Source organism: Pseudorasbora parva, chromosome 22 (assembly GCF_024679245.1).
Source record: "Pseudorasbora parva isolate DD20220531a chromosome 22, ASM2467924v1, whole genome shotgun sequence".
NCBI classification, from domain to species: Eukaryota; Metazoa; Chordata; class Actinopteri; order Cypriniformes; family Gobionidae; genus Pseudorasbora; species Pseudorasbora parva.
In genome coordinates this window covers 29,023,690-29,047,271 of record NC_090193.1, presented here as the reverse complement: position 1 = coordinate 29,047,271, position 23,582 = coordinate 29,023,690, and the positions used below count along the sequence as shown (strand labels likewise).

Here is a 23,582-nt window from a genome sequence, read left to right as displayed (position 1 = left end):
AATGTCGAGGCAGTAAGACAACGAGTCAGCTGCCTAGGTTTTCAGACGCAGCCAACGGCATTTAGCTGTATACGTAAAAAATTCAACTCCAGCGTTTTGGGAGCCTGAAACTGGGTCCCAGAAGTGTATAAATCTGAAACCAACACCCTTGAGTTTTTGTTTGTACTGCCAATCCGTATATTTTTTGAAACAGAGCTGTCATCACACCACCTCCCGCATGTTAAAGACTAGAAGGCGATAAAACTATGGTCGCTGGGCATGCATACATCAATATTGCATCATTTAATTAGTGTATTTGCATTTTTCTTAAGTTAGGGTAGGTGTAGACATAAACAGCAAAACAAAAAAACGACAACAAGTAATAGTAGTAACAAGCCAAATAGTAATATAAATATATGCATTCATAATTCTTTTATACAATGTGCATTAATTTGTGCTCTTTGAACCTATTAGGCATATTTCTTTGATTCACATCATGCATTGATATAGTCAGATATTCTTTCAGCTGCCTTCTCAAACTGTCGCTGCAGTAGCAGTGTCAAAGCGATCTCTCAATCTTCAGAAGAGAAGTAAATCAAACGGACATTGTGATTGGCTGTTTGCCACACGTCACACATTCAGGTGTATGCGCTTCCGAGTTAATCGCTAACTCTGGATTAAACCTGAGTTGACAGAGAACGTTTATAGCGAGCTTTGAGAAACAGTTGAACCAGGTTGGATTTGTCAACTCTAGACCTACTCTTAAACACAGAGTTTGTTCAGCTAGCTTTATGCAACAGGCCTATGATGGTCTGAGTAATCTGTTGGGTTTGTATTTAATCAGCATATCTGCAATGTATTGAGGTCCCAGGTCATCGAGTGAGTTATAAACAAGTATTTTAAAATGTATGAAATGTCACTGGAAGCCAATGTAAAGACCCGAGGACTGGTGTGATATGGTCACATTTTCTGGTTCTGCTCACAATCCTGATAGCAGTGATCTGTATGAGATGCTGTCTAAAATTACTGGCTTATTTTTTTAATTTATTTTTGTTTTTAGACATTTAGTCTAAGATATGCGTTCACCTTGAGAATTTCATCTTTGTTTCCAAATGTAGTGATTTCAGTTTTTTCTTTGTTAAACTGAAGATCATTTGCACAGGGATTCAGTGGGGCTATAGTGATTAGGTTATAGTGCTAAGTAGATATCGTCAGCGTAGCTGTGGTAAGCAATTTTGTTATTTTTCATTATTTGGCTCAGTGGTAGCATATACAGGTTAGAAGTGGCGCAAGAATTGACCCTTGTGGGACTCACCTTATCGCCTTGGACAGCACCTTATAACGTTGAAGAGACAGCTTATCCAACATCCTATTGTATAGTTTGGTAAACAAGCTTAGAAGTTGCCTAGAGTCTTTTTAGCGCACTAATAGACAACATTATCGGTAAATGCAGCCAATAGCCTTTTCCATTGATGGGTGTGTTTCAGCAGCAATTCAGCATTTAATCCCTGTGTGAATAACAAATCCAAACTATAGAATTTCTGACACCTCTTTGTCTTCCCATTTAGCACAGAAACTTTAACAAATCTGTAGTTAAAAGAGGTGCTCACAGCTGTCTTATGTTCGACCTGCTCTTTCCACTGGCAAAGCTTGTGAGATTAGCGACAATAGCCTTTATGCCATTACACTCACACATTTATATGAAATGACTGCAGTTAAAAGGATGCATGTCATGCTTCTGTGAGCGGAGGCTAGCACCGCCTAAGATTAGGGCTGTGGCGGTGACAGTTTTTTTACCACCGCAGTGGTCAAGGGCTGTGCCAGTGACCGTGAACAGCGCCACCGGGTTGGCTGAGGTGCACCGGTGGTGGTCGGCCAAACATTTTTTTTTTTTTTTTGTGTGTGAATGCTGTTTTACCTGGAAATTATGACACGAGTGAAGCACGATGCTTTATTTACTAAATAAATAATTAAATGCAATTAAATGTTACCTCGTAGCCATGGAAACATAACATTTATGCAGAACGAGAGAGGCAAACATTGTGAGGTGAGCCAAATTTAAGCTTTGTGTTTGTTTCCACGAATTCTACTGGACATGGAGTCTCTTATTTCCCCAAATCTTGAGATACGAAAATGAAGTATCTCGTTCGGCATAAATCTTATGTTTCCATGGCTGCGAGGTAACATTTAATTGTGAACCTATTATTTTTTTTGTAAATAAAGCATCGTGCTTCAAACACACATTCACATAAAACAGCATTCACATAAAAAAGAAAATTATTTGGCCGACCACCGCCGGTTTTACTCAGCCACCGCGGGCGGTGGTGCGGTTGTCATGTTCAAACAACATTGTGGTTGGTTGTTAAAAACTGCCACAGATAAATTATGAATATTCACACTTACAGGCGGAAGTTCCATAAAACGTGGGGTGCATTGATATATGTGATGACGTGTTTTTGGAGGCAACAGATGATTCCTTTAAAAAAATTATTTAAACCTGGAGTAGACGGTGGAGATTGAATGCTGAAATACATTCAGATTAGTTAAATGTGTTAAAATTGGACGTAAGCAAAACTGAGTGGCTGTCTTGCAATACTAGCTTTAAATATTTATTTATTTGAAGATTAAATAACTAGGGTAAAAAAGGTGCTTCAGAATTGATATACATTTAAAATGATTGTGGAAATCATGGAGGTATGTTGACCACCTCTGTCAATTTATGAGGCCCAGATTCCCCTGCTGGTCAGTAGTGTACCAGTACTTACAACACTAGCAAGTTTTTAAGTTTCATTCCCACATCTTAAACTCACTGCAGAACTCATTTGCTATTGGGCATTACTGAACTACATTGAAAAAATGCTTTCATGCAAGGTTGCCATAGATGGCTTACAATTTTAACACAAACCTGCTCAATGGAACAGTTACCAGTTAAATTAGTTGACTACTCAAAAACCTCACATCTTCCCCCACCTCCTAGTTTCTTTGCAGAAATTAGTTTGTGAGTGGAGTGGCAGCAATTTCTTCTCTATGGTCTAAGCATTAATCACCCCGCTCCGTGTTCACAATTTCTCGCTCCCTTCCACACTCACTGATATTAGAAACACCGCTCTGCCAAAGCTTATTAGACTTTATCAGCATTAAAGTTAAAAGTCAATTTAGTTTGGAAAGATGAAGATAGTAGTACATTTTTCATCAGTTATTTTATCTACGGCTCACTACCTTACAGATTTCTGCTTGTTCAAAATCAGATTACTATAAGCAGATAAGCACAGTAAGATTACATTTGTTTGAATGCATTAGAGAACAATTGCGTGTGTGAATAAGTGCTACCTGTTTAAAATGTGCTTTCACTCGTCCATATTCAGTATGAAAGTACAAAAAATATTCCTTGAACTAAAAGGCATTTGTCGGCGAGTCAAAATCGGGCAATGTGAACTCGGCACTAGTTATGTGCATCCCGTCACTGTTTAAACTGCACTGTCAATCATCGTCACAATTAAAATTATCCACCAGTTTAATTTCCAATTAGTATGGAATGTAGTAGCATGTTGATTTGCCATGTGTGGGTCTTTAATGCAGAGACTCCCCTCATGTGTTTGCAGTTTAAATATAATGATGCGTTTAAGTTAATGGCCAAATGTATCATTACAAAAGTTCACAGTGCTGCTGCAGGTGAAATATAATGGACAACACTGAATAAATATATTTTTGTTAAATTCTGATAATTGATTACTCAAACCGCTTAATCTAAACCTCTCTACTTAACCGTCGGACTCACAGATAGGTCATGTTTGTGTTTTTTTTTGTTTTGTTTTTTTTAACACTTTTTCCCCCACCATTGTAAAAGTTAGTTTTCACAAACAAGACAGGCATTTGCTGATGATATTTTATTGATGGTTACAAAAACAGAAAAGAGCAAAAAAAGTAAATATCTATTGTTGAATTAGCTTGAACCTGCTCTGGGATGAATGCTTCTGCCTTTGGGTAAGAGGAGCATTTTGACCACTGACAGACTTGGTAATTAAAGGGTGCTGGAAATTGAAGTCCAGGTTGCACTGACTATAACAGACTTGTAGCTTGACAAAGTGACTGCTAGGCTGCTCCAGGTATTGGAAACTTGATCTTGTTACAGATTGGTAACTCAACTGCCCAGGCATTGAAGATGTCTGTAATCCAGGCTTTGAGACAGTCCCATAATTTAACTGCACCTGGGGCTTGTACCTAGACTGCACTGTTATGATTTGAGGATCAGACTGACTGAGAGACTGGTGGCTAGACAGTATTTGAGGCTGGTAGCTTAGATTTTCCAGCTTGCTTGATAGTACAGGGTTCACTAAGGGCTAGTACACCCCTTACCCCGGCCAGGCCAGAGGCTGTAACCAGGCTGGTGCTGTTCCCTCGAAGGCTCACCACTGGGCTGAGATACAGAACCATAGCTGGATGGTACAGGCGTGGCAAGAAGCTTGGTTGTACGTTCGGAGCAAGGGGCTGTCCGCTTGGAAATGGTGGGCTAGCTAGATTGTCCAGACAGCTGAACTGGTCTGAAAACAATCTGGAAGTTGGATTGCAGTGGTCTGGGAGGGACAAGGTGGCTTGGTTGCACCATAGACTCATAGGTTGGCTGCCCAAACTTCACCAGGGCCAGTTAGAGATGGAGAACTAGGTCTGGATGGATGCTGATACATAGTCTGAAATGGTTAGGCTGCAAGCTGGTAACTGGGCTGAAATACAAACTGCTGGCATGAGTAAAGCTTGGACCCAGTTTGGTAAAGTTGTCCCCCTTGAGACTTCACTAGCTTGAAAACCATTTGTCCACTCCTCTGAACTACATGCTGGTAACTGGCTTTTTCTGTTTGCAGCACTTTAGGCTGATCCGTATTCTGGTAGCTGGCTTGTGCTGGTTGTTGGTTAGTGGACTTAACTTCAGAGCTAAAACTAGGTTTTTGGAGTGGCCTGGTACCAGAAAAAATAATGGAGCCAAGTTGAAAACTTCCTTTTCCAGGCTTGGAAAGCGCTATGCCACTGGTTTGAGTGACAGACATGCTGGTTGTTGGACACTGGGCTGGGGCACAGATTGGTAGCTGGCTTGTGCTGGTTGTCGGCCAGCAGGCTGGGCCACAGACGGGTAGCTGGCTTGTGCTGGTTGCACACTGGGCTGAACTAAAACTAAGTTTTTTGGAGTGACCTGGTACCAGAAAAAACCTTGGAGCTGAGTCGAAATCTACCTTTTCCAGGCTTGGAAAGAGTTAGGCCAACGAGCTGATTCACAGAGCTGTAGCTGAAATGAATACACGCAGACTGGTTGTTGGACACTGGGCTGAACTACTGAGCTGAAACTAGGTTTCTGGAGTGTCCTGGTACCAGAAAAATTGAGTTGAAATCTTCCTTTTCCAAGCTTGGAATGAGTTAAAGGGGTGGTTCCATGTTTTTTTTATAGGATTGGTTGTGTTTATGGGGCGCAGTATAACATGTCTTAATACTTTTTTTTTTTTTAATGCCATATTTTTCTTATATTTGACCTTTATTCCACACCGCTCTCTCCACTGTCCTTTGAACAGCTCGTTTGCTTCCTGCTTCTATGAAGTCCATCCCTCAGAAAAATGCAATGGTCTAAGATTGGTTAGATGGCCAAATGAAGTTTCATGTATTGGTCATTGTCATTGCCAAGCACAGGTTGTCTGGAAAGCCACACCCCTTACTATTACAGGCAAAAGTCACATCTGGGGCAGTGCTAATGTTAATAGCAAGGGTTTATGATGTCACCAACCTGGGAAGAAGCTCATTGTAGTCCAAACCGGCTGTTTTTGTAGGCAATAAACTGCCATAACTATAAAAGACAATTATCTCTGTTTGCATTGAACTTTCAGCGCTATAACTTTGCAGATACTGTTTATGCTCAAGCAGCAACATTACTCACTAACTAAAGTTAAAGTAAAATTGCATGCAACCACCCCTTTAAGCCACTGGGGCTTACCTCTATATGAGATATTTACACAAGCTATTATCAAGTCCATCTCACTCTGTCCGGAGGGGGGCACAGGGTTGTCCATCTCCAGCTGACGGTGATGTCACATGCTTATACCCTCTATATCTGCGTGCTATCTACACACTTAATATGAGTGTGCACATACGTCTTCCCTCAGCATGTGTGAGTTCTATTTCCTCATCTTGCTCTTGAATGTTTCAGTTGGCAAGGCTTAAATGAGTGCTGCTCTCTCGTGAGATGTGAATCTGTTCCATAACATGTGATTGGTTGTTCTTTACTGATGTTACGCCTAAACTTCTAAAAAAAATTTGACTACAGAAAGTTGATGAACCGCTTTATGGTACAAACAAAGTCTAATTGGATTGGTTTGGTTTTGTCAACTTGAAACTAATCCTGTAACCCATGGTACAGGCCCCTGCTTTTTTCTTCTAGCAACTGAGCTTGTGAGATTATCTCTGACAGCCAGCCTTTATAATGGTATCCTTGTTGGGGAAAAAAATAGCATATGCTGGTTAAGTTTTGAAGCATGCAGCTGATTTGAGCTGGTTTATGCTCGTCCTTAGTTGGTCATGAGCGGGTTTAAGCTAGTCCTGAGCTGCTTCAGCCAGCTTAAACCAGCTACCATGCTTCAAAACATACCTAACCAGCATATGCAGGGATTACACATACTGTACATTCATATAACTGCAGTTAAATGGATGTATGCCATGCTTCCAATGTTAAAGAGCCCATTTATATTTTTTACCTGGCATGTTTGTTTACCTTATAAGTTGTTTTCACATGGCACATTCACATTTCAGTAAGGGATTTTTCCATGTAGGAATCACTATCACAAACTCAAAATGCTTCTGTTTTGCGTTGTTTATTATTGTTCAAATCGGTCAAACCGAGAAACCCCAAAGAGCTTTTATCATTTACAGAACTTTTATCACTTTTTCTAAATGTAAAAGTTGTTGCCTTTAATTGAATTTTGGGTCTGCTGGCACTGAAGTAAATATGGATTCAGGCTTACCTTTTGTTTTTGACTTGGATAAGTATTCACATTCTTCTTGGTATTGTCTGCAGGAACAACACGATCACACGGTAATGCATATCAATAGTACGAGTGTGAAATCTCGTGGAATGGATATGCCGAAATGAGTTTGGGCGTGCATATGCTACACAGTTTTTCACATGCAGATGACACGCTCTTGGGTAGGTTCGGGGTGGTGGGGTGGGTGGTTCATACATATAATACGCCATAAAGTGCTTATCATATGCACGCAAAAAAACGCGTACCATATGCACGGCTAAACTCATTTTGCCGTATACATTCCACAAAATTGCACACTCGTACTATTTATACGCATTTTCGTGAGATCGGGCTCGCAGGAAAAATATATTTTATTGCATTGTGTAACAGAGGCCAGTTCGACAGTAGTCGCTGTGTGAGTAAACCTAATTCCCCTGACCCCCAAGAGACGCTCTAGCGACTGATGTTAGATGCTGCAGTCTTTAGCCTCCTTGTTAGTGTCAGACTCTAATGCTGGTGGTCCTGGGTTTGAGTCCTGCTTGGAGCAGGGGTTCGAACAGGAGGGGTTACAATTGCATGTTCATTTAATGTTTTCACTGAAGTTTTGGAGAATTTGGTTTACAATGTTGATCTGGTTACAGTGTGGTAACGCAATGTTCACACACTGGGTACTTGCTGCTGCTTCAGCCTTTATTATATGGTATAAATGTGTCCAAATAAAAATGTTCAACAAGCTGACAGAAGTTGATCCATTTCTTTGTTGGAAAGGTGTGAATGTAACTGAAGCTTAATTGTTGTTATTTTTAATATTCACTTTCCCATATGGCCATGCAGGAGAATTGAGAAAATTCACATTCAGCAGACAGACTGAAACAGTTTTTTTTAAGCTACACTATGTAACTTATCCTTCCGCTAGAGGGCGCCTATTCAAAACAAGGGCATAGTTTGATGACGCCAGTTTGAGCGCAGAATCTTGGGACATGTGGTCTTCACCTCACAGCCGGTGGAAAAGAATCAACATAGGACTTGTGCAGAAATCATGTTCATGGACGCAATTATTAACGTATTATGAGGTAGCGCAGCTCTGTTTATCATATTAGATACATTTAAGTGTTTAAAATGATGTTATGACGTTACTCTGTGCGTTCGCTCAGCAGGTGCTTTTACACAGCTAAGAGTAAAGTGTGCCAATAAAACCGGAAACCGAGGGTAACGCAGATATGACGCAATTGAAAGGCGACTCCCTCAGACACCCTGGCTCCTTGGTTAAAATAGCAATTTTCTCAGAATTTACAAATCGTTGGAAACATTTGGGATATTGTAAGAACTCAACTGAACAAAATATATAACAATGGCCTGGTGGTTTTTGTATATTGTATATATTTTGTACATACTGCTAGCCTGGATGCCAGCTGAACTTAGCCCCGCCCACAATTTTGTTAGGTCAGGCAGTTCGGTCTGGCCTCGATCCATAGAGGAGTAATTATCTCCGAACAGAAACTGTTCGGACCAATGAAATCATCAGGGCGGGCTTTAGACGATGACGGACAGATGATCAACAGTAACGTAATCATCACGTCATCAAAGGGGCTTGGATTATATTTGTTCGAATCCTAAACGGAGAGCTCGTTTGTATATGCATTCACCTTCACAATTTCTCTCAAAAATTATGATCATGTTGGGTAAGTACTCTGTGTATCATTAAATTCTTTCTTTATTTTTTTTTACAATACCAGCAAAGATCGTTTATTCCAGCGCGTGTGCAGACTGGGTTGCCAAGTTTTTACAAAACAAAACCTGCCAACTACTAGCCCTAAACAATATCTTCTCGAGGGGGGTTCTCCGGGAAAAAATAGTGTTTGGGGGGTAAAATGTGTTTTATTTTGGCAAGGTTGTCTGCTAAAATTCGCACTCATGGGTCTATCGCATAATATATATATATATCGCATAATAGTCGCTTCAACCCGCGGACATGGAAAACAACTCGCAGAAGAAAAAAAAAAGCGGACTTGGCAACACAGTGCAGTTGAGCTCTGTTGACATTTGACACTGCGTCGCTTCATTGCTCTGATTGGTTGTAGGTCTGTCCAATTGAGGTCTTTCCTGGTTCGGTTGAAATGCCCCATAATCACAGCCCAATGGAGCACTTTCAGAGGCTAACATACTGCACCTTACATTTCAACAAATGTGAAATTTTTACTAGCTTTTCTACCGAGCATATTCCCATCAACCTCCTTAACCTGATTCCCTGAAGTGTTTTTACTCATAGAAAAGGCAGAAAAGCGCATTACATTGTCAAGGTTTCTCCCTGAATGATGATGATGAGCTCCTATGGCAAATCTTGATGCAGCATGACATTTTTTACAATTACAATAGAAAATCAAAATACTACCCTAAACTCACTAGCAACAAGGCAGCACGATATAAACAAGCCAGACCCAGAAATCAACACGCTGTGACCGCAGCTTCATATTCTCTATATATACCATCTAGATGGCAAGCAAGTCTTCCAATTCAGTAGAATAATTACTCCTCTTCATAACATAATTACTTCTCTTCATAATATCACTTCCAACATATGTTGAGATTTTGTTTATAGCTTTCTAAACCAGCACAGTACAGACTTTCCTCCATCTTCTCCAATCTGTTTTTCACTTCCTGCCCTCCATCTTCCACACATCATCAAAACCGTGTGACTGCAAACAAGCTATTGCAAGTGAAGTGCATCACTGCTCTTGAAATGTTAGGTAAAATGTGGTGTAAATTGATATAAATGTGTGATGACATGTCACTGGAGGCAATAGATTAAAACCTGAAGATGTACAAATACTAAACCCCTATAAAATATTCTGGTTTGACATAGAAAGCTGATGATCCGCGTCATGGTATCAACAAAGCCTAATTGGGTTTGTCAACTTGAAACTGTCAAAACTTTTTAACGTGTCACTGGAGGCAATAGATGATTACTCTTAAAAGTACTATTAAAACCTGAAGTAGACTGTAGAGATTGAATGCTGAAATACATTACATTTTATTTTAGTTAAACTAAGTTGACATAAGCAACATTGTCTTACGATACCAGCTTTAAATAACATAAACATTTATTTAAAATGATCAAATTTATTGTATGGTTATATTACTCTATTCACACCACCAACATGTCCATATAATTTCCATTTTCACAAGTTAAAGCTCCCTACACAAAACACTGTATATGAATAATGAATACACTCATAATGAAACATAAGTGCCCCACCCACCACCCAGTGTTAGGCTTGAGCTGATCTCAGTACAGTCTGTGAAATTTGTTTACATTTTTTTGTATGCACCCAGAAGCACTTCTTGAGGAAAATATGACAGGTGCATAACTAATAAATGCAGAACTGCTATACCAACAAAAACAACAACTGAGTGCTTCAGAATAGTAGTTTATTTGATATGCATTTAAAATAAATGTGGAAATTGAGTTCTGTTGAGCAGTAACTTCCACCTCTGTTAATTCCCTGAGCAGCCAATTTTTGCACAGCCCATACACCAGTTCTGTTTTTCACTTGTATTGTTTCAAAATCATTTGGTAAATAATTAAAGACTGTGGACTTTATACCACATTCACAGAAGAAATTCAAATTTTGTCAGTAATGACATGCTGCCCTCTAAACTTATATAGCGTGATACATTTTGTATAATAACATTTGACTCTTGTTTTACAGAGCCTATGTCCAAAAGTTCATCTGATCAGCAGCTGGAGGAGGATGTGGAGAACGAAGAGCAGAGAAAGAAATTTGAATTTGAGGATGAGATTGACAAACAAAAGGGCAAGACTGATTTTGAAGAGGAGACATCAGGCATATCCAGTGAACTTAAGACACATTCAGGCAAATTGAGAGAGACTCAGGAAAAACATGAAGATTCATCCCAAGCCATCACTACAGTTTCCCCTGCTGGTCAGGAGGATATCAGTACTTCTAAGACTAGTAAGGTTCTATTTTCAGTCATTCCCACACATCTTAAGTATTCACTGCAAAACATATTTGTTAATGGGAATTAGAGGTCCCATGGCATGAAATTTTCATTTTATGAGGTTTTTCAACATTAATATAAGTTCCCATAGCCTGAATATTGTCCCCCAAGTGGCTAGAAATTTTGATCAGTGTAAACCGAGTACTGGCTGTCTTTCTCTGCCTTTGAGAAAATGACAGACCAGACGAGCTGATGTTGAATGTTTCTGTTATGGCGTCATACCAGGAAAGGACCTGTCCAGAGAATTAGTAGAGAATAGTGTTGCACGATATACCGGTACTAGAAAAGTATTGCGATACCCTGCTATTACAAACGGTACGATATGGACTTTTATTAGTACCGGTACTTTAAGGAGGACAGCGCCTATGAGCTGCATTTCTTAATGTGCGTGGATGTGTGACAGCAGGTGTCAGGACGTGTGTGCAGAGCTCTGCTTTAGCCGTTCAATAAACATTAGAGGTAGAAGAGTTAAATATATACGCGCAACGCATGATAAAGAAAGCAACAGAAATATGCGCGCATGAGAAGAAAAAGCGCAGCGCGGGACGCGCTCTTGCTGCCGGACTTTAACCTGAAGCTCGCACACGCCTTTCAGACAACAAACATGCGATCGCCCTTCAGTTCTTTCGCGGCTTATTATTTGGGTTTGAATGGTCAAAAATATGTAAAAATGCACGGTCTGGCGAGTATTCAGGTAAACACAGTCGGAGATTTATTTAGTGAACGTGTAGCCTACAGCTAAGGTAATTAGATCAGTGCAGGTCTTAAGCCAGACCTAATATTCTGTGATTAATGTTAAGCAAACAATGAAAAATAGAAAACCACCACGGTTGGCTAAATAACTAAAATATATTTATTAAGAATCAGTGTATAGTTAAATTTTAGAGTGAAGACTAAGTAAGCAGTTTTATATTTGATTATTTAATTTCTTTCTTGACTTGCTACTGTTAAATAAGACCTAATGTAGCTGAAAAATAAAGCAGTGTTTTTGTCATATTGTTTGTAATTTGCATTTTTGCTTATTTTTAAAAACAAGATACAACTAAAAATCTATATTATAATTATAAGATTACATCTTAAAAAATATTAAATTACTCAAATCATAAAATAAGATTTTGTTCATCCCAACCTGTTGAGAAGTGAAAGGTTAGTGAATGATAACATGATTGAATGTGATCTCTGTAAGGATAGTTCACACTGGCATGCAGTTATTATAGCAATAATAGGAGGGAATGGTCAAAAGCCAGGGCAGGAACATGCTGGCCAAGTGAATTTTTAGTAACAAAAATAAAACAATGAATAACAAGGTCTGGTGTCATATTATTCATATTATCTGTTTTTGTTTGTTTTTTACTGTGGTATCGCTTTAGTATCGGTATCGAGGTATTTTAGTCTGGTATCGTATCGAAGTCATAATTTTGGTATCGTGACAACACTAGTAGAGAATGGATTTAGTTTATCAGTGGTGATGTCAGCACAGGCTTTACCATATGGATTCGACAGCACCGCCACAAACAGTCAGTAACAGTGTTCATTAATGCCTGATCTGTGATCAGTGATTTCTGATGTGTAGCTAATCATTCACAAGTTCACAGATTTTCTTTTTAAATTGTTTAATACAGTCAGTCCCAGCAGCTGGCCGTCTTGATGCCCTAAGCGTAACGCATCAGTGAATCAAGCAAGTGACTAAAACGATCAACTTCACGTTGTTTCTGTTAGTAGCATGAAACATCTCGCAGCGCTCTCAACAACTCGGTACAATAAGTTTCTCAGCAATCTTTGCCCAGCTCTCTATCTCTCTTTGGATTGGAAGTGCTGCTTGCGCCTCACTAAACCAACCCCCTCTGCCACTAATTTCAAATGCAAACATGTCAGCTAATCACAACAGTGGGTGTTTTCGCTCAAGTCTCTCAGCAGACATGCCTCTTGCACCTCATGAAATATTATCGATGCCATCGGACCTTTAATTAACCATGTTTACTGAAAATACTTTCAGGCAAGGATTTGCCATAGATAGCTTACCATTTTAGCCCATAAACCTGTTTAGTGGACATGTTATACCCATTAAATTAAAATGGTTTACTACATAAAATCCTTACTTTTTTCCCACCTCCTAATTTCTTTGCAGATTTGTCAACCACCAACAATAGGTAAGTTACAAAATTAGGTTTCACTTCAAACACCATAGACAGACACTTGCTAATTATATTTTATTGATGGTTTCAAAACATGAATACATCAGCCAAAAACGGGAAACGCTTTTATTGACCTTAGTATTTAAACAGTGCTGGAAACTGAAGTCCAGGTTGCACTGACTGCGGCACAGAATTGTATCTTGAAACACATAGACTGCTGAGCGAATCCAGGGGGGTATTCCAGAAAGCAGGTTATACCCAGGTATGTTTTAGAGTAAGTTAGCGAATAACCTCAACTTTCAGTTCCAAACTGGAGGTAACTTTTTCAGGGTATGTAAGTAGCCATGGCAACTCACTTGACAACTCGAATGACAAGTCAACTATTTTAATTAAATGAAGTTGACATAAGAAACACTAAGCTGACTGGCCTGCAATAGCTTTAAAGGGATCCCCTGGTGTTGAGACTTGTATGGCTTAATATAACATAAATGATGTCTCTTACTGAATTATGTAGTAGAAAACCCATGAAAGATCTACGTTATTTTAAAAATCGATTTTATATTTGGACCATGGGCGGCGCCATTTTGTTTGCGTTCTAGGTTGATGACGTAGATTGGTTGAACTCCTCAATCAGCTGGCATTACCCGTAGCTATTTTTACCACAACGCAACTCGAAAATTGTTTCAGAGTTAAACAAAACCAATGAATTCCTTTGTAATTATACTTAAAACACACTCAAACATACATGTGCACACAAACTCACCTACACAAGTCACAAACAGATCGGCGGGCGCGCACACGACAGGCTCTGTCTCAATTGAGATGTTGGGCTGCTCAGTCTCCACGACAGGGGCTGAATCTGAAATCGACCCTATACCCTTAAATAGGGCATTATTTGAAGGGACGGACATTTGTAGTGTTGTCCGACACCATAGTGGACATGTTCGAGTGCAGTCATTCAGTCTCACGTTCCACCGCAATAACGAGTAAAGCCGATTTACAAACAGCTGTCCGACTTCACGCACTCAAACATACATGTGCACACAAACTCTCTCTCTCACACAGACTCTCACACACACCCCAACAGATCGGCGCGAACACACACACACACACACCCCAACAGATCGGCGCGAACACACACACACCCCAACAGATCGGCGCGAACACACACACACACACACCCCAACAGATCGGCGCGAACACACACACACCCCAACAGATCGGCGCGAACACACACACACACACACCCCCCAACAGATCAGCGCGAACACACACACCCCAACAGATCGGCGCAAACACACACACACGCGCACGCACTGCGCGCGTATACATAACCCTCAATCTATTCCCTGTGTTGATATCCTGTTCAACACATCCTGTTCCCTAGATAGACTGTTGATAGTAGATTAACTATAATGCCTAATGTGACCAGCAGAGGGAAATATCTAGGTAGGACGATGGGATAAAGTAACGTGAGGAAGAGAGGCAGGATGTTTTGGTGATGATGCATGCGATTAAGACAGAGCAGTCAGGTGTTTGTGTGCGCGCCCGCCGATCTGTTTGTGACTTGTGTAGGTGAGTTTGTGTGCACATGTATGTTTGAGTGTGTTTTAAGTACAATTACAAAGCAATTCATTTGTTTTGTTTAACTCTGAAACAATTTTCGAGTTGCGTTGTGGTAAAAATAGCAACGGGTAACGCCAGCTGATTGAGGAGTTCAACCAATCTACGTCATCAACCTAGAACGCAAACAAAATGGCGCCGCCCATGGTCCAAATATAAAATCGATTTTTTTAAATAACGTAGATCTTTCATGGGTTTTCTACCACATAATTCAGTAAGAGACATCATTTATGTTATATTAAGCCATACAAGTCTCAACACCATGGGATCCCTTTAACAAACGTTTATTTAAATGTCATCAAATTCCATGAAGATAAAATGACTGGTTATCCAACTTGCACTGTAAACACTCCACCACATTTCCATTTTCACTCTACACAAAACACTGGAGCACTAATAATGGATAAAAAGTGCCACCACCCAGTCTTGGACTTGAGCTGATCTCAGTGCTGTTATACCCTTGAGAGGTCAGCAATAAAACGGCTCTATTTTTGGGGAATCTTTCAGAGATCAAGCTTTCACAGACTCTGCTGCACCAGAGGACTTAAACGAAGAAGAAGACCACACTAGTACTGTGGAGAACACTGAGAGGGAAACATGCTCTGTTAAAAAAACAAACACAGAAACGGAGAATACCGGACACAGCCCAGCACAAAATGCAGAAGGTAAGAGACAAAAATCTAATATATTACAGCTATAGTGTTATATATGTATTTTATATATTAATAATAGAGTAATATTTGACTATTTAAATGAGTCACGCTAACTTAATTTTTCTTCCTTCATTATTATCCTTTAACCACAATTTGGTTTGGTTTTATTAGATATTTAATAATTGAATGTATTATTTAATAATAATTATAAAGGAATTAAATAACTCAAATGGATTAAAGGGATTTAAAGTTCTAGGTTTAATTTTAGTTATGATGTAATTATTTTAAATTTATTTGAACCTGTGCACTGCATGAATCATAAATGCATATTTTCAATTCCAAATGTTTAAAATATTTTGAAAATGTTGAATCTTTGTCCTGCCATATTTATTTCTGCAATGACGATACCTGCTGATATCAAGCAGGCTGCTTTGAAATGCTCCTATGAGGATTTGTGTAAGCTCTCTGTGAGCTTCAAATGTTTCTATTTACAATGTGTTTTTGCAGCATTGTTCTTTGTAGCCAATCATAAACATATGTTGAGTGTGTGAATGCATAGGCCAATCACATGTTTAAGTTAATCAGAGTCAGGTCTGAATCTATTCAAAATGGAGTTATGCGTGCTTGTGAATCCTTTCATTATAACCAACAAAAACATGTCAATTAGAGATTAAATTCCCGGCAAAGAATTGTGTACCTCTATGGCAAGCCAAAAAGGTCAGTGACATGTTGTGGATCAACTGGGAATCGTGTTAACTGGGGACATAATAATTACCTGGCTTTTCAGCAGATGCAGCGACATATTTGTCGAATGCCATTTTCACAGAAAACAAATAAACAATAATGTTTTCCACAGCATTTGTTAATGTTGTATCATTATTGGACTGTGGTGTTTCATTGGTCTCTGTTTTCATGTGTTTATTGCAGTGTAAGGGAGAGTTTAACTGTTTATTTAGGTATAAACTGTTTATTTACAATTCCGACTTTATATCTAGCAATTGCGTGTTGGAAAATGATATAAAGGCAGAATTTTGTGATATAAAGTCAGAATTGCAAGTTTATGCCTCAATTCTGACTTTATATCACAATTCTGACTTTATAACTCGCAATTGAGCACTTACTCGCCTAAAGGAATCTTAGGAACACCATACTAATACTGTGTTTGACCCCCTTTCGCCTTCAGAACTGCCTTAATTCTATGTGGCATTGATTCAACAAGGTGCTGAAAGCATTGTTTAGAAATGTTGGCCCATATTGATAGGATAGCATCTTGTAGTTGATAGAGATTTGTGGGATGCACATCCAGGGCACTAAGCTCCCGTTCCACCACATCCCAAAGATGCTCTATTGGGTTGAGATCTAGTGACTGTGGGGGCCATTTTAGTTCAGGGAACTCACTGTCATGTTCAAGAAACCAAAATTAGATAAGGGGGATACTTTATATTGTTTAATGTTTAATTATGTTGGAATAATTAGAACAATTTAAATTATACTGGGTTACCGTAGTGGAGAAGAGCAGAGCGATTGCTTATGCTGTGGACTGAGACAGCACATGGCATTAAAGAGCATTTCATGCATAGCACTGGATATCATTGTGCTATTGCTGACTAACAACAACAAAAAAAAAAAACTAGTGAAAGCTAGTTAGTGCAGTTTTATTAATCAGTCAAGTGACCACAAAAATGTACAAAAACAACATAAACTTGTGATTTGACTAGAGGCAGGGTCTGAAGCCCCTCCTGTGCACACCACTGTTGTTAGGAAGCCATTTTAAAATAATTTTGAGACTACTCAATTGAGTTACTTAAAAACTACTTCATTCCATGATGTTGAAGTTATGTGAACAAATTGTTTGTTTAATTGACTTGTTTAATCACATGAATTGATTCATGTGGAACCACTGTACATGATTAAATCATGTAAATCCAACACACCTTTTTTTCAGTGTAATCCTTTAGTTGAGTGTATAACTCAAAGTAAATTAATGTATTCTGTAAGGTAATATCCCGGCTCTTAATGCGTCGTGTTCCTTTTTGGAGCTGAATGTTTAAACCTTTATTTTAATATTTGTGTTCGAGTCCCCCAATTGTCCTTAGTGTGAAAAGATGGATCTCAAAATCATTCATTCATTGCTGGAAAGGGTTAAAATAAGGCAAAAGATGCTGGAGAACTGAGGAATCCCCCCCCCCCCATGCAAATATTTTAAATATGTTTTATGTTCCTATGATCTCTTATTTTGTTCAATTTATCCACATTTTCACAGACTCTGTGGTTTACATACTTTTTCTTACAACTGTAGATATTCTTTACTATATTTATTTGAACATTTATAAAGCGCCTCTTATTTTATTCTTATCACTTTTGTTTGTTTGTTTTTAGTCTCCAGTAACAATTTCGAAAGTAAATGTGACGGAAGCCTGTTGTAGTCTAACTGCTTATTTTAGTGGTGTCCAAAATGGACACTTTAAAATAAATCAGAGCTACGGAAACGCTTATTAATATGTACAAGTAATTTATAACTCCCTGTAATTCGCACCTTAATAGAATGCAATTTGCATTTAGAAGCCAGAAGTGAGCTTAGTTTGAACATTTTAAAATGCCCTTCTTCCAGTTTTCATTCCCTTCCAGATTGGTAAATGCTGCAAAACGACTAACTGTGGTGAGTGAACATAATGGCTGTTTCCACTCTTTTCTTCTGTTCGATTGGAAAAGCAGTTGTGTTGGGTTTGATGTGGTGACAGATTGCCAGATAAGGTCACTTCCTTTTGTAGCATTGTAGGCATGCCACCATCAAACATGCCACCAGCTTTCTGCTGTACGACCTGCCTTTAGTTCAATCTTTTCCCTCTGCAACTTTGTCTGATCAGCTGAAAACAGTGCTTTGGGTAATTTTACAAAGAAATTGTTCTGGGCAAATAATCTTGTAAAAGAAAAAATCAATGTGGCCCGCCAAGTTCAGTTTTGTTGACTTCTTTTGATTGTTCACTGGAGCACTACAGTTTGGGAATTTACACTGTATTACAAAACTCTGCTCCAGTCAACATCAATCAAAACAAGTCAACAAAACTGAACTTGAAATCCTTGAAGCGATCACAGAGTATAGCATATAATGGCATATAAAAACTCACAAGAAGTAATCATATGAGCTGTATGTTAGCTTGGATAAACCCTTCAACTTGTGGCAAGCAGCTCTTAAATCATAAAATCCTAGAAAAAAAAAGAAGCAAAGAGCAGCAAGTGTGTTTCTGATGCCTCTGTTCTCTATTTTCTGTTAAGGGAATGTCCACAAAAATCAGTAAGCAATGCTTTAAAACAGTAAACACGCACAAACAAATTCACTCACAGTTTTTAAGCTTGCGATTCCTTATAGTCACCATTAAATCAAAATTAATTAATTAATTTATTTTTATTCATGTGCCCTAGTAATCTTTGATCAAAATAACTTCCCCTCCCTTTTGCAACTTGCAACGGGCAGGACAACCTGCCACTTCGAAGAGATCACAGCAATAGCAAACAACAACCATCAAATCAATCCTTGAGACCTTTTGCTTAAATAGCCATTATGTTAAAGGGTTACTTCAGCGATTAGCGTATGACTTTGTATAAGTAGAAACCCTGGAGTATATTCGAATGATTGTCGAATGACGCAGCAAAATGGCGATTTCACTGCAAGTGTTCCCATGGTAGATATGGCTCATTCTTAGGTAATAATACATAACAGTTCATTATCTAAGGTCTTTATACTCCAATGAAAACATAGTTATGTGTATTATATTGCATTTCTGTCAATAGATCCTCAGGAAAAGTACACACTGCACCTATAAGACCTAGTATGACCAACTAGCATTTTGTTTTTACTATGTATCCAATCTTTTTATGTAACACTCGGTTTCTGTCAATCTAGAGTATTGCATCCTTCATATCTCCTAAAAGTCTTCAGTTTTATCATATTTATAAAAGAAAAATACACTGTACAGATTCTTTCCGAAATAAAACCATTGGATGATTTTTTTTAACTCCGTTTTACTCACCGCCTGCAGTTACAACGCACTACCATGAACCTTTATCGCTGGGACCACTCCATCTTTCATCATTAGACGATCAGCAAATCCGGAGTTGAACTGGGCCTTATTTATAAAACAATCTTTGCCGAAATGCAGGGAACAAATAAAAAAAACTTGCACAACTTTGTTGCTGCTCTGGAAAAATAAACTCCATCCACTGTCTCCTTAATGCTGGGTTATTTGGGAAGCTGAACAGGGTTGTCTTGCCCTGACAATCAAAAACACACTTCTTTGGTGACATTGTTGATTTCGTGAAGTCCCGTGACCTGTAAAGCGCAGCTGACGACTTCCCTAAAGCTGGGCAAAAAAATACATTTTAAGACTAGTCTTAGCAGTTTATGCAACCAGATTAATAAAATCAAGTCCTGTCGTACAATTTCTCTTGTTCGAGAAGCAGTTTCACTTGTCACAGTAGGGAAGATAAGAGTATCGCCAAATGTTTTTTTTTTTTCTCTTTTCTTTGTTTCCAGATGTGGCCTATGCTGAGTCTGAACACCAGACGGCTAGTCCAGAGGTGATCTATGATGATGTACCCTGTGAAGATCTGTCTTCAGGAGAAGGTCAGTCATGTGTTTGTGCCTGTCTTTCAGCATATATATATATATATATATATATATATATATATATATATATATATATATATATATATATATATATATATATATATATATATATATATATATATATATATATATATATATATATATATATATATATATATATATATATATATATATATATATAATATAATATATCTCTATTTCTCCCAGTCTCAGACTGTTTGATTGTTGCAGATATCTGCAACAGTGAAATAATCACTTGTGAAAAGAATTTTGTTTTTTTTATTGTGCATGATTTCCAAACAAGCTGTTGCTCTGTCAAATTATTCAATAGATATGAAAAATAAGAAATTGTGTGTATTGGATGCTAGTTATGAAAGTAAGTTGCTGTTGACACCGCATAATGTTTAACATAATGAATCATTTGAGGTGTGGTTGAAATTATCTTTGGTACATGTCAAGGTTAAATTCATTATAACATATGATGCCATTTCCTTTTTTTTTTTTTTTTTTTTTTTTTTTTAAGCCCACATGAGCCAAAAGTGCCCATAGTTGAAAAACACCCATCTAGCCTTTTGTGTGATCAGCATGTCACTGTCAGAGAACCTACAGTATTTACTGGACTGTACTGAACCTTGCATTGCTTTGTGTGTCAGGTGACTTGATATACGAGGACGTTCAGAAAGAAGGCGGCTTGCAAGAGCCCAAAAATGGCTGGAGCTCAAGTGAGTTTGAAAGCTATGATGAGCAGTCCGACTCTGAGAGGGCGCCAACCCGCAGCAAGGTGCGTGTGTTAATAGATTCCCCACAACTGCAATAATTACATCCTGCCAAATGTCTGATTTATCTTCAGACACATTTCCACATTCCTCATAATGATAAACCACAAAGGTCCTTAAAAAGATTTAAACCCTCCAAGGTTGCAGGCTGATTGATTGGTATGTGTTTTGATGATTCATTTGAGATGCAGGTTCTTGTGATACGGTGAAGTTTTGCTTTGCCACCACAAGAGTGCAGTGTTGGACAGCACTTGGCTAATCTCTACTGACACCGGGCGTGACTGACACACTTTTCTACTACTCTATACTGCTGCAAATTTGAATTCAGTGTGCACTGTGTTATCTGCCCTTACACGTTCATGAGGTCACACTGGTATGGAAAACACTTTGCCCAGGCGGCAGTCCCTCAGAAACCAATTTCCCATGGCCAGACTCACCTTTACCTCCACTGAATTAGGCTCCGTAAGATTCTGCCAGACGCCTCACGATAAGCAAGAATTAGATTGCTGAGTCTAATACCACAGTGATTTGAGCTCAGTTTAACCAGTTATTCTTCCAGCTTTTTTAGTGCTTGTATAATTGGAAAGGAATGGGTTTCTTTCGAAAGGTGTCAAAAGCTCCTGTAGTGGGCTTGTTAAGAATAAAATAACTCGATAGGAGAAACAAGCTACAACTGATATCACAATAGCATGGAATAATTGGGATTGAGTCTTGCGATTATGTCAGAAATGTTTTTATAAAAAAACAAAACAAAGAACAACTGAAATGTTTAATGAATGCAATGCCTATATTTCTCTATGGAAATATTTATGAATACACTTATTCAAAAGTTTTTTTTTTTTTTATAGAATTAATTTTTTTTTCTTCTAAGTTTTATTTAGCAAGCGTGCATTTAATTGATCAAAAGTAACAGTAAAGACTTTTTCATTTTATTTAATACAAATGCTGTTTTTTTTTTTTAAAGGGGTGGTAAAACCATAGTCTGTAAAAAAACAAACAAAAAAATGGGCTCAGTGTCCGTGACGTCAGCCATAGGATTCCGATAAGCTGTTCTGAAGGGTAAAGTAGGGGCGAGCTGGGCGTTGCCATCTTGTGAGCGTGTCACTCCCGGATAACAGAAAATGGGCAAAAAGGCGGGATGTGGGCGGAGCTTAGGTGACACAGCTACTATAGACCAGGGCTATTCAAATCTTACCCTGGAGGGCCAATGCGCTGCAGAGTTTAGCTCCAACCCTAATCAAACACATCCACCTGTGATTTTCTAATGATCCTGAAGACATTGATCAGCAAGTTCAGGTGTGTTTGATTAGGGTTGGAGCTAAACTCTGCACTGCATTGGCCCTCCAGGGTAAGATTTGAATAGCCCTGCTATAGACGGTGGATAAATGGCTATCCACTTGTCACTCAAAGTAACCACTCCCTTAATTATGCAGAACTTTAAGGCTTTATATAAAGTAAACGAATGAGTTATAAAAATTCACCCCCTCACAGTTGTCATGAAGGTCAAAATTAGCCGTACACTCTTAGAAGAAAAGGTTCTATCGGCGCTATGTATTTGGAACCCTTAAAAGGTTATATATAGAAGTATAGTTATGCTAAAAGGGTTCTATAATGACAAGAAAGGGCCCTTTTGACACTTAAAAGGGTTCTTTAGTCCTATAGAACACTGCAAAAAAAAAGCGTTTCTTGTCTTAGCAAAAACTCTTAATTTTGGACCCCCCCCCCCCCAAATAAATAAATAAATAAATAAAATAAAATAAAATAAGACAATTACTTTTGCTTGTCTAGTAAAGACTTCTTGTTTAAAGAATGTTTGGACTAGAAACAAGGCAAAAATACTAAGTAAGAAAATAATTTCTTGCAGTGAACCTTTTAGGGGTTCCAACTACGTAGCGCCGATACTATATAGAACCTTTTCTTCTAAGAGTGTATAGGCCAAAACCACAATTTGTACAAGGCTGTAAACATGTTTTTTTCCTCTGTAAAGTTGGGAATTTTAATATGGGGCTCAATGAGATTCTGGTCCCTTCTGGAGCCTGTCTCTAGTGGCCAGTCGATGAATTGCAGTTTATATTACTTCTGTATTCACTTTGAGAGATCGCGGGAGGTTGCCGCTTGGGTAAAACACATTGTTTTGAAGGCTTGATTGTGTTTGTGAGGTGCACTGTAACGTGTACCTTTATTCTCCACTGCTCTGTAAAAACGGTATGATGGTTTCTGGGTTCGATGAAAAACACTGGTTGTCGGGGATTTTATGTGTTGGATTTGAATTAATTGTTATCATGGGGAGAAAAAACTATTTGCCTTTACCTTGAAATATCACACAAGTTTATTACTGAAAGATGGTCATTAGCTAGAAGACAAAAATACCCTCAAAAATCCGCTCAGATGGGCTCCGATTGGTTAGCTGGCCCAGTGTGTTGTGATTCGCTAACCACCTAGTGCACATATTTCAGAAACCCCCTACCTTTATTGGTAGTCTGTTAAGACTGCGGATCTAGTGATCGCTACTGAATGGCACCTTTTGTATTTTTAGAACGATCTGTCGCAAGAACTATTAATCCAAAACGAACACTAAACATTGGCTTTACTATAGTAGCCAAATCAAACACAGAACCATGTTTAGCATGCCTGTAGACAAAAGCATGTAGATAAACGATACATAAAAGCTCTAATCCAAAAATAATTTACACTAATTCCAAGTTCGCTGTTGACATTAAAAAAAAGTTTGTAACGTTAGGTGTTTAAGTATGAATGAGCATTTAACAAAC

General features: G+C 38.5%; 1 protein-coding gene across 2 annotated transcripts in view; it reads left to right on the top strand.

Moving 5' to 3' along the window:
* Positions 1–23,582, top strand: part of arhgef10la (Rho guanine nucleotide exchange factor (GEF) 10-like a) — a 187,879-nt gene that overhangs the window by 36,284 nt on the left and 128,013 nt on the right. For both annotated transcript variants that reach the window (XM_067432393.1, XM_067432392.1), the window contains exons 2-6: positions 10,688–10,951; positions 13,126–13,147; positions 15,263–15,420; positions 19,943–20,032; positions 20,689–20,816. In XM_067432393.1, the coding sequence (XP_067288494.1) occupies positions 10,693–10,951; positions 13,126–13,147; positions 15,263–15,420; positions 19,943–20,032; positions 20,689–20,816 (657 nt within the window). In that variant the 5' untranslated portion in view covers positions 10,688–10,692. The remainder of the gene's footprint in view (positions 1–10,687; positions 10,952–13,125; positions 13,148–15,262; positions 15,421–19,942; positions 20,033–20,688; positions 20,817–23,582) is intronic.